This window comes from Anarrhichthys ocellatus, unplaced genomic scaffold (assembly GCF_004355925.1).
Source record: "Anarrhichthys ocellatus isolate YVR2014 unplaced genomic scaffold, GSC_Weel_1.0 scaffold4, whole genome shotgun sequence".
NCBI lineage: Eukaryota > Metazoa > Chordata > Actinopteri > Perciformes > Anarhichadidae > Anarrhichthys > Anarrhichthys ocellatus.
This window is the reverse complement of record NW_022280034.1, coordinates 4914742-4927358: the sequence shown is the minus strand read 5'-3', so window position 1 is coordinate 4927358 and position 12617 is coordinate 4914742. Positions and strand designations below refer to the sequence as shown.

Sequence of the window (12617 nt, the reverse complement as noted above, 5' to 3'; positions counted from 1 at the left end):
CAATACGTTTCAAATGTTAAAGTCTTGTATGTGGACTGCCTACCTTCCTTAACATTGCACCAGCTACATAATTACTTTAACAAAAGCTAGAGCTGTAATTATGTATTTTTACTATTATTTTAAACGTCAATACCTGAGTTTACAGTACCCTCACACATAGGCCTACAGTACCTGCTCCCAGTAACCAGTGTGGTGCTCTCACTACAGTAAATGAGGTGCGCGTGGGGGGGAGTCTCTCTGCGGTGCCCGGATGTGGACGTGGCACAGCGCTGCAGCAGTTCCGCTGAATGTCCGCTTCTGATACCAAGAAGGGATTAGTGAGAAACACCTCGGGACGACATCGGCTCCAGTTTTGTCGGCCGCCGGGTATCACATCACAGTTTTTCCCCGAGCACAGAATAGCTATTCACAACACATCGGAGGTAGGTTTCTAATGGAAACTAGTTAACACGTGACATCGCTGACCGGCTTTGACAGGAGAGTTTGGACTTTCACTACGTTTGCTAATGCTAGCTAAATGCTACGGCTCTGCTAGCAGCGCTCTGCGGAATAGCTGGAGTTACTAGCTTAGCTAAGCTAGTAGGCTAACATTAGCTACATTTGGTCACAGCTGATTCAGCCACTGCTGCTGTCACCGGGATTCAAGTTGTCTGGATGCTAACGTTAGCAATCCAACGGTTACTTAGCTCTCGTGTATGAGAGGTTTGTTGGGTTAAATATTAACTGTTAGCCACACCACGACAACCAGGCTCTGTGTTTTGAGCTTTTGCTTTGACATGTCAACGTAAAGCTAAGCTAGCGAGCTAACTAATGCGGCACGGAGAGTGCTCTCGTTAGCACACCGCTACGCTCCCTAGCTTTTCATACTTAACCTCTACGAGGCTGGCGTTGACTTTTCTGACCTGCGTTTGCCATTCTCAAATAGTGAGTTTCTTCATCAGTTTTGGATAGTTTTCTAGTGTTTGACTGAGACTGCTAACCCGGTCCCTTCACCCAGATGTGGGTCACTCGGTAGGCCCGACATACTAACTAGCTGTACGGCTCCAGCGATTGTATTTCTCGTTGTGGCACCTGCACCGCTGAATTATTCAAAAGGCCCGTGTTTGTGTGCTAGGTGATACTCATCACTCTGTCATATAGGTTATGCCCGGTCTCCAAACGCCAAGTTAACACAGGCAACGCTAGTGGTGAACTTCTGTTAGCGAGGTTGAAGTTGACATGAGATATCATGCTCGGAAAGTTGACTTCCACCACTGAGTTACATTCTAGGGGTCTTCTCATGGCCTGTAAACATTGTGGCACATGTATAAGTCCAGTATGACACACTGTCTTCACAGTATCAGACAGTTATTCTCACCCTCACAGCTGACAACACTAACATCTGCCACTGGTCTTGTGGTTTGTGTCTATTAAGCTTCATATTAGTTTTGGTCCACTTTGAGTTACTTGTACTCATTTCAGCGCAAGTATTGTGTCTTTGTAAGAAGTTTATGTCATATAAAGCATTCATTGTTGCTCTGTGTGTGAGTGTGTGTGTGTGTAAATTGAATAGTCCAAGATGGTAGATCGTAGGTGTGGCCAAGTTAAACATAAAAAGCCATTAAGGGTGTTGTCACTGAACCAGGACATATTAACGTCACTAGAAAACTTTTATTTGTGTCCGACTGTTGAAATTTGCGGAGCTAAGAGCCCGACAGGCTTTCAGTGTTTTGCATTACTCTTCCTGTTTGTTGCTTCAGGTGCAATGTGACAGCACACTCAGTTGTGGTCATGTATGTTTTCGTGGGACTGCCTTCAATTCTCTCCGCCTGTTTCTTTAGACAATAACAGAAATGATTCCCCTATATATTGGAGAACATTAAAACTGAATTACTCAATTATTTTTCTTAAGAGAGAGAGAGAGATTAGTTGTTTACGTTTAAACTCCGGGCATCGTGGTGATGAAATCTCTGAAAACAGGCTTAATGAGTTTAGTCTTTTATTTGTGATTGTGTCACAATTGTATCCAGATTTAGGGATGATCTGAGGATGAATGTAAACCAGCACACTCCAATGGCCTCTCCGTATGGCCAGCCCCAGCCTGGCTACGGCCAACCCGGCTACGCACCCCTGGACGGGGGATACCCTGCACCCTACGCTCCCTACAACGGCCCTGCTTCAGCCTACCAGCCCGGGGCCCCACCACAAGGTAAACACTGCTTCTGAACACGTTTGCATACGAGTTAGTTCATAGTAAGAGAGACACACACCAGGTCAGCTTTGATGCTCTGCAAGCTCTCATAGAGTGTCCTACCTACCTACCTGCTTCCCGCCATGTGATTGTTCATATATGTGTGAGAACAGCACTGTGCCTCTGCATACTAATCTGAGTCTTGACTGCCCTCTCATATCTTCACATTGCTTTAAGCTTTTCCCTACATCTTTCTGTGTTTGCCCTCTTTCCCCCTTTTCTTGTATTTCAGGTTATTCTCCTTTCACAAGCTTTCCCTCTAAGGCTGTGGCTGCCAACCCAGTCTCTGATCTCTCCTCTCCTCTCGACTTAGGTAACTGCCTCCTCTCTGTTTCTTACTCATTCATTTCACACTCCACATGCTCTGCAACCATGGGGTCCTCTGTACCCGCAGGCATTATTCTTCCTGCCATGTTCTTTTCATCAAGTACAATAGAGGAGGATCATTTGAGTCTACTTAATGCCAGCCGATCAGTTACTATCCTTTTTATTACCCGACGTTTGTATTTCCTACAAATGTGAGCCACGCTTTTAATATGTCAGTTTGATATCTGCTGGTCGTATTTATTTTCTATTTGTCAACATTGCATTTTTACCCATATTGTAGTTATTTCAGTGGTTTATTGTGCCCCACCCTCTCAGTATGGACATCACTGTTTTAATCAGCAAACTACTAGGCTGACAGTTTCTCAGGACTGCAATTTTAAAACAGTAATAAAACAAAGACAAGTTGACAACCTGACAGTTGCTTGGCTAGGTTTTACATCCTAAAATTATCCTCTGGTGTTTATTTCCAGCCTTCATCAGAAAATCGTGCTGTTTTCAGTGTAGAGTCTGTGCTCCCGACCCCAGAGGCAAAATCTGGAAATGTAATCAGTTGGTTCTAAAAATGTATTTGGGCACTGCAGTGGCCTATAGCCACGTTTAGCCTGTTCTGCTAATCTCGTCACATTAGAAAGATTGGTATCGGAATGAATCCAGGATTAGTTGTCGCAGGGTGAAATGTGGTTTTTGCAGGTATGGGTGTAATCTTCTGTCCCTGCATTTCAGGTCCTGCCAGGGGTCCTCCCACCTCTGGAGCAACTCCAGTCTCAGCACCTCAACCATATAATCAGTACAGTCACAGTCAAGGGGACATGCAGAACGGACCCCCGCCTATGACACAGGCACCACCCAGGTAATTACGTGTTGATTGTTATTCCCTGAAGTACATTTAGAACGTGGGTTTCATCAAACATTGTACACACAACTCCAATTGTATCAGACAACTTGTGTCTTTAGTGCAGCGTAGAGTGACCTGTTTGTACGCACCTAAACATTTCATTTCCTACGTGAGGTTCACTTGTAGCGGTTTATTCAAACTCCGCAGGTTTCACTTCATAAGTTCATCTCAGTCATGCAGGCGACAGAATCAATTAAACCAGATAACTGCACCGAGAAGGTCTAAAAACTCGGGACTCGGTGCTCCTCCAAGAAGTCATGTGGTTAGTTTGGAGTGAAAGTGGACTCTAAAGTAAATTATTCAAAAACGCACTCAATACGATGTGTGTTGGAGAGAAATTATGACTCGTAATAGACAGCAGTGGCTCCTGCTTGAAATGCCCTATACAAATGTTATACAAATGTTCAGTTGTGGAACTTTGGCTACTTTGTGTTTGTTTCTGTTCACTAGTCCTTCTGCTGCTACAAGACTCATGCGAGGTCTTTGCACAAGTGTACGCGTAAAAATACGATGCAAAACAAAACGGGGTTACTCATAAACATGGCCGCGAAATAGCTTGGAAACCAGATTTCTCTAATCCGCTGCCCCGATTACAGAAACCAGATTTTAGCATTTACGTGACATTTAATCAGCTTACTCTAGAACACAGACTGTACTTAAGTGCGTACACACATTTTAAATATGTATGTGTTTCCAGGCCTGCTGCGTCTCAGCAATACAACCAGGGAGCTGTGAACCTGTCGGGGCCACAACCCTCCTATCCCCAACACTACGGGCCCCAGCGCTCAATGCAGCAGGTCGCCAACCAGATGACCGGGATGCAGATCACCTCTGGACTGCCAACACCTGCGGTGTCCGGATATGGTAAATTTGGATGGATTTATATATTTTGTGATGTGATGTGGACGTGACAAAGGTTTAAATGTCGCCTGGTGATAATCACGCTGTCTGCCGCTCTCTCCTTAGCTCCGCCTCACAGCTCCCATCCTCCTGTCAACACCGCCTACTCAGCCGCGCCTCCACGCTCTTACACCCAAGCCCCTCCCCCCGCATCCTCTCCCCCGACCCAACCGCCACCTCCAAGCGGCCCTGCAGCTTCCCAGCAATACTATGGAGGCCCAACACCTCCTTCTCAACAGCCATTCAACTCTTCTCTTCCGCCCACGTCCTCTCAACAGCAGTTCGCCTCTCCCGCACCGCCGCCTCCTTCCTCACAGCAAACCTTTCCTCCCTCCTCCTCCTACTCGGGTCCTGCGCCTACACCCGGCCAAGCTCCCGCTCCCCCCGCGTCCCAGCCACAGCAGTCCTTCCCTCCGACCCAGGCCCCTTTCTCCTCAGCACCTCCACCTGCCAGCCATCCTGCCTTCGTCTCCGGCCCGCCTCCCCCTGCCCAGGGCTCCTTCCCGCCTAGAGTCGCCCCTCCTTCCTCTCAGCCTGGGTCTTTTCCGCCTCCTGGTCCTTCTCCAATCTCGATGCCCTCTGGCCAGTACCCAGGCCCCATGCCACCCCAACAGCAGCCCCCTCCATCCCAGCCAACTCCGTACCACTCGGGTCCACCTCCTCCCAGAGCTCAGATGCCACCCACCTCCATGGCTCAGAGCAACCACCTGCCTCCCGGACTACAGGGCCCGCCGGGCCCTCTTGGGCCCATGCAGCAGCCTCCATCTCAGCCCGGCATGCAGGGAGGATACCCTCCTCAGCAGAACGGTGAGCAGAGTGGAAGCTAGATGGGTTTGTGTCATTGTCTCCATCACTAAGCCTTTATCTTGTTGTGTTCAGGTGCGTTTGGGCAGGTGAGAGGCCCTCAGCCCAGCTACGCAGGCCCGTATGCTGGTCAACCAAACTACGGGGCCCCTGCAACAGCACCGGCTCCTGCTCCCGCTGCACAGAAAAGACTTGACCCAGATTCCATTCCTAGCCCGGTAAGCACACGCAAACACACAAACATGTACTTCTCTAAAATCATTTCTCAGTTTGGAAGTAGTTGTGAGGAAAGATGACTTTAATTGTACACTCGGTGTCCAATTTATTAGGTACACTGAGCTGTTGTGTTGAATTGGTGTGTCTAGAAAGATGTCCACTGAGTGTATATGATTTTGCATGTACCTCTGGGGGGCTGGGCAGTAAACCATCCTTACATGGAATTGGATTTCCTATCATATTATCACATTGTTGTATCATGATAACCAATTCTGTCATCTCAATTTATGACACCAGGCATTCCGTATTTTTGACAATAATCACATAACATTCACAGTATTTGTTCAATATTACAATTGACTTTACTCTGCAGTCTAATAAGAATTCAAATATCTGTTATCGGCAGTTTTTCATGGCTTGTTCCTGTTATAATTGTTGTCATAATGCTGGTTTTAAAGCTGCCTTACAGGGCAGATCTCTATTGAAAACGATGTTTCTTGAAATTCAGAAAGAAATAACTTAAAAACTAATTAGTTAACTCCTCCTGGGGCCTCACACTACTGGATATCACACATGTTAATATCTTGATGTTTTTTGAGAATGACCCGATGGTTATCTTGACATTGCCCAGCTCTAGCGCCACAGAAGTCTAACCTTGTTGTATTGCCTCGCGCGTCTTTTACTCACATGTCTCATGTAGTTTTACCTTTGTAACCTTCTGTTGTGGTCTTTACATTTACAGCCGCTTAGCATGTGTGTCAAACAGGCCACTGGTATATGAGTCAGTATCTACCTGCGCTTGACTGTGATAGTCTGCAGTACAACTAATCTACAGTTACTGATCAGTTTCTGTCTGAATAACAACGATGCTGCCTGCTACTCAGCGTAGTCTTGCTGAGTTTTCTCTTCTCACACTTTTTTCTTTTTAAATTATATTTCCACTCTTTGTATTGATTTATTTTGTCCTGTTTTGCACAATTTTTGCTGGACAAACTTATGAATGTAAAGCAAGCGTCTGACATGCCGGCTGTGCAGAAATCAAGACATAGAATAGATCCAGACGCTATCCCCAGTCCAGTAAGTTTCCTGTGTGCCTGCCTCTGCCTCTTCCTCTTCTTCATCCTGTCCTCTCTGCCCGCTCGCACTAACCCACAGCTTCCACCTCCTGTTCTGTCCTGCTGGCCCCTAAAGTCAGTAATAGTCACAATGGGGAAAGATGGGCTCCTGTGGGGGGAAAAGTTCGACTTATATGATGTGTTATGTTAATGGGTCAGTCATGCCTGCTGATTAATGTGTTTCACCAGGAGATATACGCTGATCTGACACAATTTGGCATCTTTTATATTTCAGCGCTTAATGCCCAAATAAAACTCACAGTCCAAACGAAACACCAGTGTAAATGATTGTTTAAAGGAATGGAAGTAGTGAGACATTTTGGGGGAAAATGCCTTTTTGCTTTTTTGCTGAGAGGAAAACAAAAAGATAGTCGATACCACTCGCATGTATGTATGCTAAATGCATGCTAAATTAGCTTAGCATAAAGACTGGAATCAAGGGGGTAAGTGTAAAAATCACAAATGTTTCTCAGCTATCTCTCGGCAAGAAAGCACATTTCCCAAAATGATCATATTTGTGTCTTAGAGATTATGAGCAATATTTTGGCCTTTCACAGAATACATCTAATCTTAATCCCATCACCATATGCGCTGCATCATACCCATGTGTTGGTCACTCCTACTACCTCACACCCATCTCACTGATTCTGTGTTTAGTCGGGACTCTGAGAAAGCCCGTCTTAAGTTAGCTTGAGAGTAGTGTTAAAGGTTTGATAGCCACATCTTCAAAAACCTCTCTGTGCCTTTGCATGCTAGCCTGCGATGTTTTGCCTTACCCACAATTCCTTGCATTAATGGCATGCCTTGATAAATCCTGCGCTTTTTCAAGGAGAAACGTCACCGTAGTCATGACTCGGCTGTGATTTCCTTTCATCCACAGATGTTGAGGGGTTTTCAGTGTGCATTTAGTAGCTGCAGATGTGTGCGTGTCGGGGTTGTGTGAAAGTCATCTCCTGCATGTCTGTTCAGTGTTCCTCTTTTTCGACTTTGTGGGACTCGGGGGGGACAACAATGTATCATGACCTCACATGCGTTTGTGCCGTAAACATGTATGAATTATTTTGTCCCCATCCCTCCTTTTTTTAGATCCAGGTAATAGAGGATGACAAGGTCAAGACCACCGAGCCGTTCACCACAGGGGTCAGAGGTCAGGCCCCACCGCTGGTCACCACCAACTTCCAGGTCAAAGACCAAGGTAGATTCAATCCCTCCGTGTGAAACAGGTTTTGTGGATCGAGTAACGATTGTAATATTGAAGGACACTCTGTGTTTTAGGGAATGCCAGTCCCCGGTTTGTCCGCTGTACGGCGTACAACATGCCGTGCACGGCCGACATGGCCAAGCAGTCTCAGGTGCCGCTGGCCGCCGTCATCAAGCCCCTCGCCACGCTGCCGCCGGATGAGGTGAGCGATGAGCCCCTCCTCTCTCTCCTGTTCTGTAAATGTTGTGAGGCCTTCGTAGACGGGGCTCTTTTTCTGTCTGATCTGTAGCGGTTTTTTCATCATCGAAGTGTTATTTAGAAATCAGAAGGCACATTTTTCATTCCATGCAAGATGTAAAATACGTAGCGTGGCTCCACTGAGAGCTGAAATAATAAGTCAATTAACTGATTAGTTAACTATTTTGATTATCGATTAAATGTTTTAGTCATTTTGCTCTTTTTTTTATCATTTATGCTGAATATCTTCTGCCATTTAACCCTTTGACCAATGAAAATATCATAAATCTATTATAAATGAAAGCAGCCTTTTTTCACTGTTTAGTTTTAAGTGTTTAGACGGATAGTTGTGTTAATCTTTTGCTTTTCACTCATCTGTACGTTCCACACTGCTTTTCTTTCTTTTAGACTTAACCTGATTTGATAAAAAGATTAATTTTCTCGGCAGTGCCTGGTATGTCGTATTTAAGACGGGATGATATGTCAGTGGGATAATCTGTCTGAAAAACAAAAAGGTGGGAGTGGCTTCATGACCTTGTTTCATGCACTCGCCACATGTGTAACCAATATGCATCTGGACTAGTTTTACGTTACATCACTTTGGCAGGAAAAACAACGTTATATAAAACGGGGTGTTACGTTACCTCCTGTTTCAGTAATTCTGTTTTTAGATGAAGTCACCCTCGTAGCTAAATTGTATGAATCAAGTCGGTCTCAGATATTCCGATGAGGCTTCTCTCACTCCTTTCATTGCCTCTCTTGTCAGACGCCTCCATACCTGGTGGACCACGGCGAGGGGGGTCCAATCCGCTGCAACCGCTGCAAGGCCTACATGTGTCCATACATGCAGTTCATAGAGGGAGGTCGGCGCTTCCAGTGTGGCTTTTGCAGCTGCGTCACAGAGGGTGAGTTTCTCTCTCGCTCCACATAATAAAATATGTATTTTTGTTTTTATTCAACTCACTGTTCCTGTTCCTCTCCTTCAGTGCCGCCACATTACTTCCAGCATCTGGACCACACCGGTAAGAGGGTGGACTGCTACGACAGACCGGAGCTTTCGCTGGGCAGCTACGAGTTCATGGCCACTGTCGACTACTGTAAGGTGAGTCCTCTCTGCAGGACAACAAACCTTCTGCTCACTGGACTCACCATCATTGTTCTGAGCGCTCTGATTTGCTATTGTCATGAAATTCTGAGAGAGTCTGCAGCGGACCGTTTACCCATAAAACCCCTCAAGGATCTGCAAAAGTCTCTGTAGCAGCAGCTTGTTGAATGAATTTGATCACAGGTCACAATAATGAACAAAGCCATCATCAACTATTTACAAAAACAAGCCACTCTCAGTCCGTTATTATCCACTGAACTAATAAAAGCAAAGCCTGTAGGCTACTCTCTTAATTCAGTCTGGCTGAAATTGCTTTGGTCTACATTTTATTGTATCTGCATGTGTTTGGAAATGATTCTGTGCAGCACAGATAACAATACTTGCAGAATCTGTGTGTAAGGTTGATGCGTTACTGTTCTTTACATATGACTTGTCTAACAGAACAACAAGATTCCTCAGCCTCCAGCCTTCATTTTCCTTATCGATGTGTCCTACAACGCTGTGAAGAGCGGCATGGTCAACATCGTCTGCCAGGAGCTCAAGACCCTCCTAGACTACCTGCCCAGGTACGCACACTCACAAGCACATGGACAGAAGAGGAAAGGGAAAGAGTGAAGGGATTAAAGAGGAGACAGAGGGAAGCAGTAAATGATGAAGTGAGGCGATAAAGAGGATCAGAGATGGAAAAGAAGAAGGAACATTTCCTCTTCAGAGTGAGGATTTTAAAACTGTTAGTTTAAATGCTCCTTTCTATCTCATGTCAGGAAATGCAAAGTTTACCATTCTCCCATTTCATCCTCTGCTCATATAAGATGATACATTTATTTTTACGATTAACACTTGAACTGATGAAGGCACTTGCAAGTGACAAATAATTCAAAATGTAAACCATACTTTGGTGTTTCATTTTTACTTTTATGCTTTCTTACTTTACCACAGGGAGAACCCAGAAATGGACTCCGTGGTGCGGGTGGGTTTCGTCACCTACAACAAGGTTTTGCACTTCTACAACGTCAAGGCCAGCCTGGCCCAGCCCCAGATGTTGGTGGTGTCAGACGTATCGGACATGTTCGTGCCGCTGCTCGACGGCTTCCTGGTCAACGTAAATGAGAGCCGGCTAGTTATCGAGAGGTGGGAGAACAAAAAACCACACACGTTAACAAATATATGAGGTGTGTAAGGACGGATCGATTGATCCGTTTTATTGACACATTGTTTGTGTTTTCCAGTTTGCTGGACCAGATCCCTGAGATGTTTGCAGAAACCAGGGAGACGGAGACAGTCTTTGGACCCGTCATCCAGGCAGGACTGGAGGCCCTCAAGGTAACCACGTATTACCACTCTCATCACGAGCCTGTTTACATCCAGTGTTACTCACCAAAACGCATTGCGTGTATCTTTGAGGTCTAACAACGTGTTGAATGCATATCTAATGAATCTTTACCCAGGCTTAATACATGTCACTATGTTAATTTGCCACTTTAATTCCCAATCTGCTGACATGCCTGATGACTTGTATGTTGCTGTGTGTCACTTTCTCAGGCTGCAGACTGCTCAGGGAAGCTGTTTGTGTTTCACTCCTCTCTGCCCATCGCAGAGGCTCCTGGAAAAATGAAGAACAGAGAAGACAAGAAGCTGATCGGGACGGATAAGGAGAAGGTAAACACCAGTGTAGCAAGTTTATTGTGTACTTAGCATCTTAATAGGTATCTCTCATGTAATTGGGACAAAAATAAGCTCTTATTTTAGCTCCTGACTGACTCCCCATCCTCTTCAGTCTCTGTTTCAGCCTCAGGTGGCTTTCTACAACACGCTGGCTAAGGAGTGTGTAGCGCAGGGCTGTTGTGTGGATCTCTTCCTCTTCCCCAACCAGTATGTGGACGTTGCCACGTTAGGGGTGGTTCCCGTCTCCACTGGAGGGTCCGTCTACAAATACACCTACTTCCAGGTGAGAGAGAGTCACTCTTTTCCTCCTCCAGTGTTTTGTGGATTATATTTGTGCTACCTGAGTTGTATGATATAATGTTGCCCCTGTAGCCATTTCTCTATGTGTTGCTCTGTTGAAATGCCACCTGGGTCAGTCGCCGTTGTGTAACATGTTCCCGTTGTGTTTGACTCATTGTGTGTTTTCTTTATCCCAGGCTCAGTCGGACACGGAGCGATTCTTGAACGACCTCAGACGAGACGTTCAGAAACTAGTGGGCTTTGATGCCGTCATGAGGGTGCGAACCAGCACAGGTGAGGCTGAAAACAACCACAACAACTGAAAACACCGGCCCGAGAGATATGCGACGACTAACTTCATGATCCTTCCTCTCCTGCCTCCCCCTCCCCTCAGGTATCCGGGCGACAGACTTCTTCGGCTCCTTCTTCATGAGTAACACCACAGATGTGGAGCTGGCGGGCCTGGACTGTGACAAGGCCGTCACCGTCGAGTTCAAACACGATGACAAGCTCAGCGAGGAGACGGGGGCACTCATGCAGGTTTGTGTGCGCAACAAAGTCCTTTCAGGAGAGGAGACGCATTCTATTTGTAGTTTCCGAATCAGCCAATTTAAGATAGTCTTAGCCTAAGCCAGTTTGTTTTGTGAGAAATGCTCGTCCTGTTTGTTTCAGTGCGCCGTGCTGTACACCAGCTGCAGTGGCCAGCGGCGTCTGCGCGTCCACAACATGGCGGTCAACTGCTGCTCCCAGCTGGCTGACCTCTACCGCAATTGTGAGACCGACACAATCATCAACTTCCTCTCCAAATACGGTGAGGAGCAGCTCGCACAGCGAAATCTCTTCTTCACGGTTATTCATTGTCGGGCCACAGGGTGGGGGGGCTCTTTTTGTACCGTACAAATGTACACATTCAGCATTGTACTCTCAAAGTCTGAATAAGGTGCAAGTGGAGGAACGAGTTACATTTTCTAAAAATACTATCAAGCAAAGCCCAGCTGCTCCAGTTCGCCAACAGTAGAAAGCCGCACCTGTTCCCGATAGCTTGCTGCTATGAATGTTTGCAGCTTTGTAAGTTTGAAGCCGGGCCTCGTTCAGAAAGGTGGAAGAGGGCAGATTGTAATAGGTTCCAGTGTAAAACAGCTTATTTTTATTGTTTCTGTGTGCTGCAGCTTTCCGAGGCCTCCTGAGCAACCCCACTAAAGCAGTGAGAGACACTCTGATCAACCAGTGTGCTCAGATTCTGGCCTGCTACCGAAAGAACTGTGCAAGCCCCTCATCAGCTGGTCAGGTACTGAAAATCCCTCAGCATACAGTGTGTTAGTACCCAGCAGAGACCACATCCCCCCTCACGTTGAGGAACACTGAGTATCAATGGCAGATATGGAAGAACCAACTACACCGCAGTGCACCACAATCATACCAAACATTTCAGAGTTCTTATTATTAATGTTATGTGACATTTAGGCTCAGGATCACATTTTGCATCACGCTAAATATCAGAGATTTCTCAGGCTGATATTTAGTTTTATTAAAAAGTAAATAGATTCAGAGCACTTAGAAAAATATAGATGCCATCGCAGACAAAAATTATGAAACTGTGTGTGTGTGTGTGTGTGTGTGTGTGTGTGTGTGTGTGTGTGTGT

The 12617-nt window shown here is 46.0% G+C and overlaps 1 protein-coding gene across 4 annotated transcripts in view; it reads left to right on the top strand.

Annotated features, from left to right (window-relative positions):
• The first annotated feature begins 254 nt into the window (after positions 1-254).
• sec24c (SEC24 homolog C, COPII coat complex component) overlaps positions 255-12617 on the top strand; it is a 14262-nt gene continuing 1899 nt past the window's right edge. The window contains exons 1-21 of one of the 4 annotated variants that reach the window (XM_031843455.1): positions 255-422; positions 2010-2188; positions 2463-2543; positions 3281-3407; positions 4150-4316; positions 4419-5159; positions 5232-5374; positions 6381-6449; positions 7574-7682; positions 7763-7890; positions 8692-8830; positions 8912-9027; positions 9472-9596; positions 9970-10161; positions 10260-10353; positions 10573-10689; positions 10808-10978; positions 11172-11268; positions 11369-11514; positions 11647-11785; positions 12144-12262. In XM_031843455.1, coding sequence (XP_031699315.1) covers positions 2029-2188; positions 2463-2543; positions 3281-3407; positions 4150-4316; positions 4419-5159; positions 5232-5374; positions 6381-6449; positions 7574-7682; positions 7763-7890; positions 8692-8830; positions 8912-9027; positions 9472-9596; positions 9970-10161; positions 10260-10353; positions 10573-10689; positions 10808-10978; positions 11172-11268; positions 11369-11514; positions 11647-11785; positions 12144-12262 — 3180 coding nt within the window. In that variant the 5' untranslated portion in view covers positions 255-422; positions 2010-2028. The remainder of the gene's footprint in view (positions 423-2009; positions 2189-2462; positions 2544-3280; positions 3408-4149; positions 4317-4418; positions 5160-5231; positions 5375-6380; positions 6450-7573; positions 7683-7762; positions 7891-8691; positions 8831-8911; positions 9028-9471; positions 9597-9969; positions 10162-10259; positions 10354-10572; positions 10690-10807; positions 10979-11171; positions 11269-11368; positions 11515-11646; positions 11786-12143; positions 12263-12617) is intronic. The other 3 variants (XM_031843457.1, XM_031843456.1, XM_031843458.1) reach the window with 3 other exon arrangements.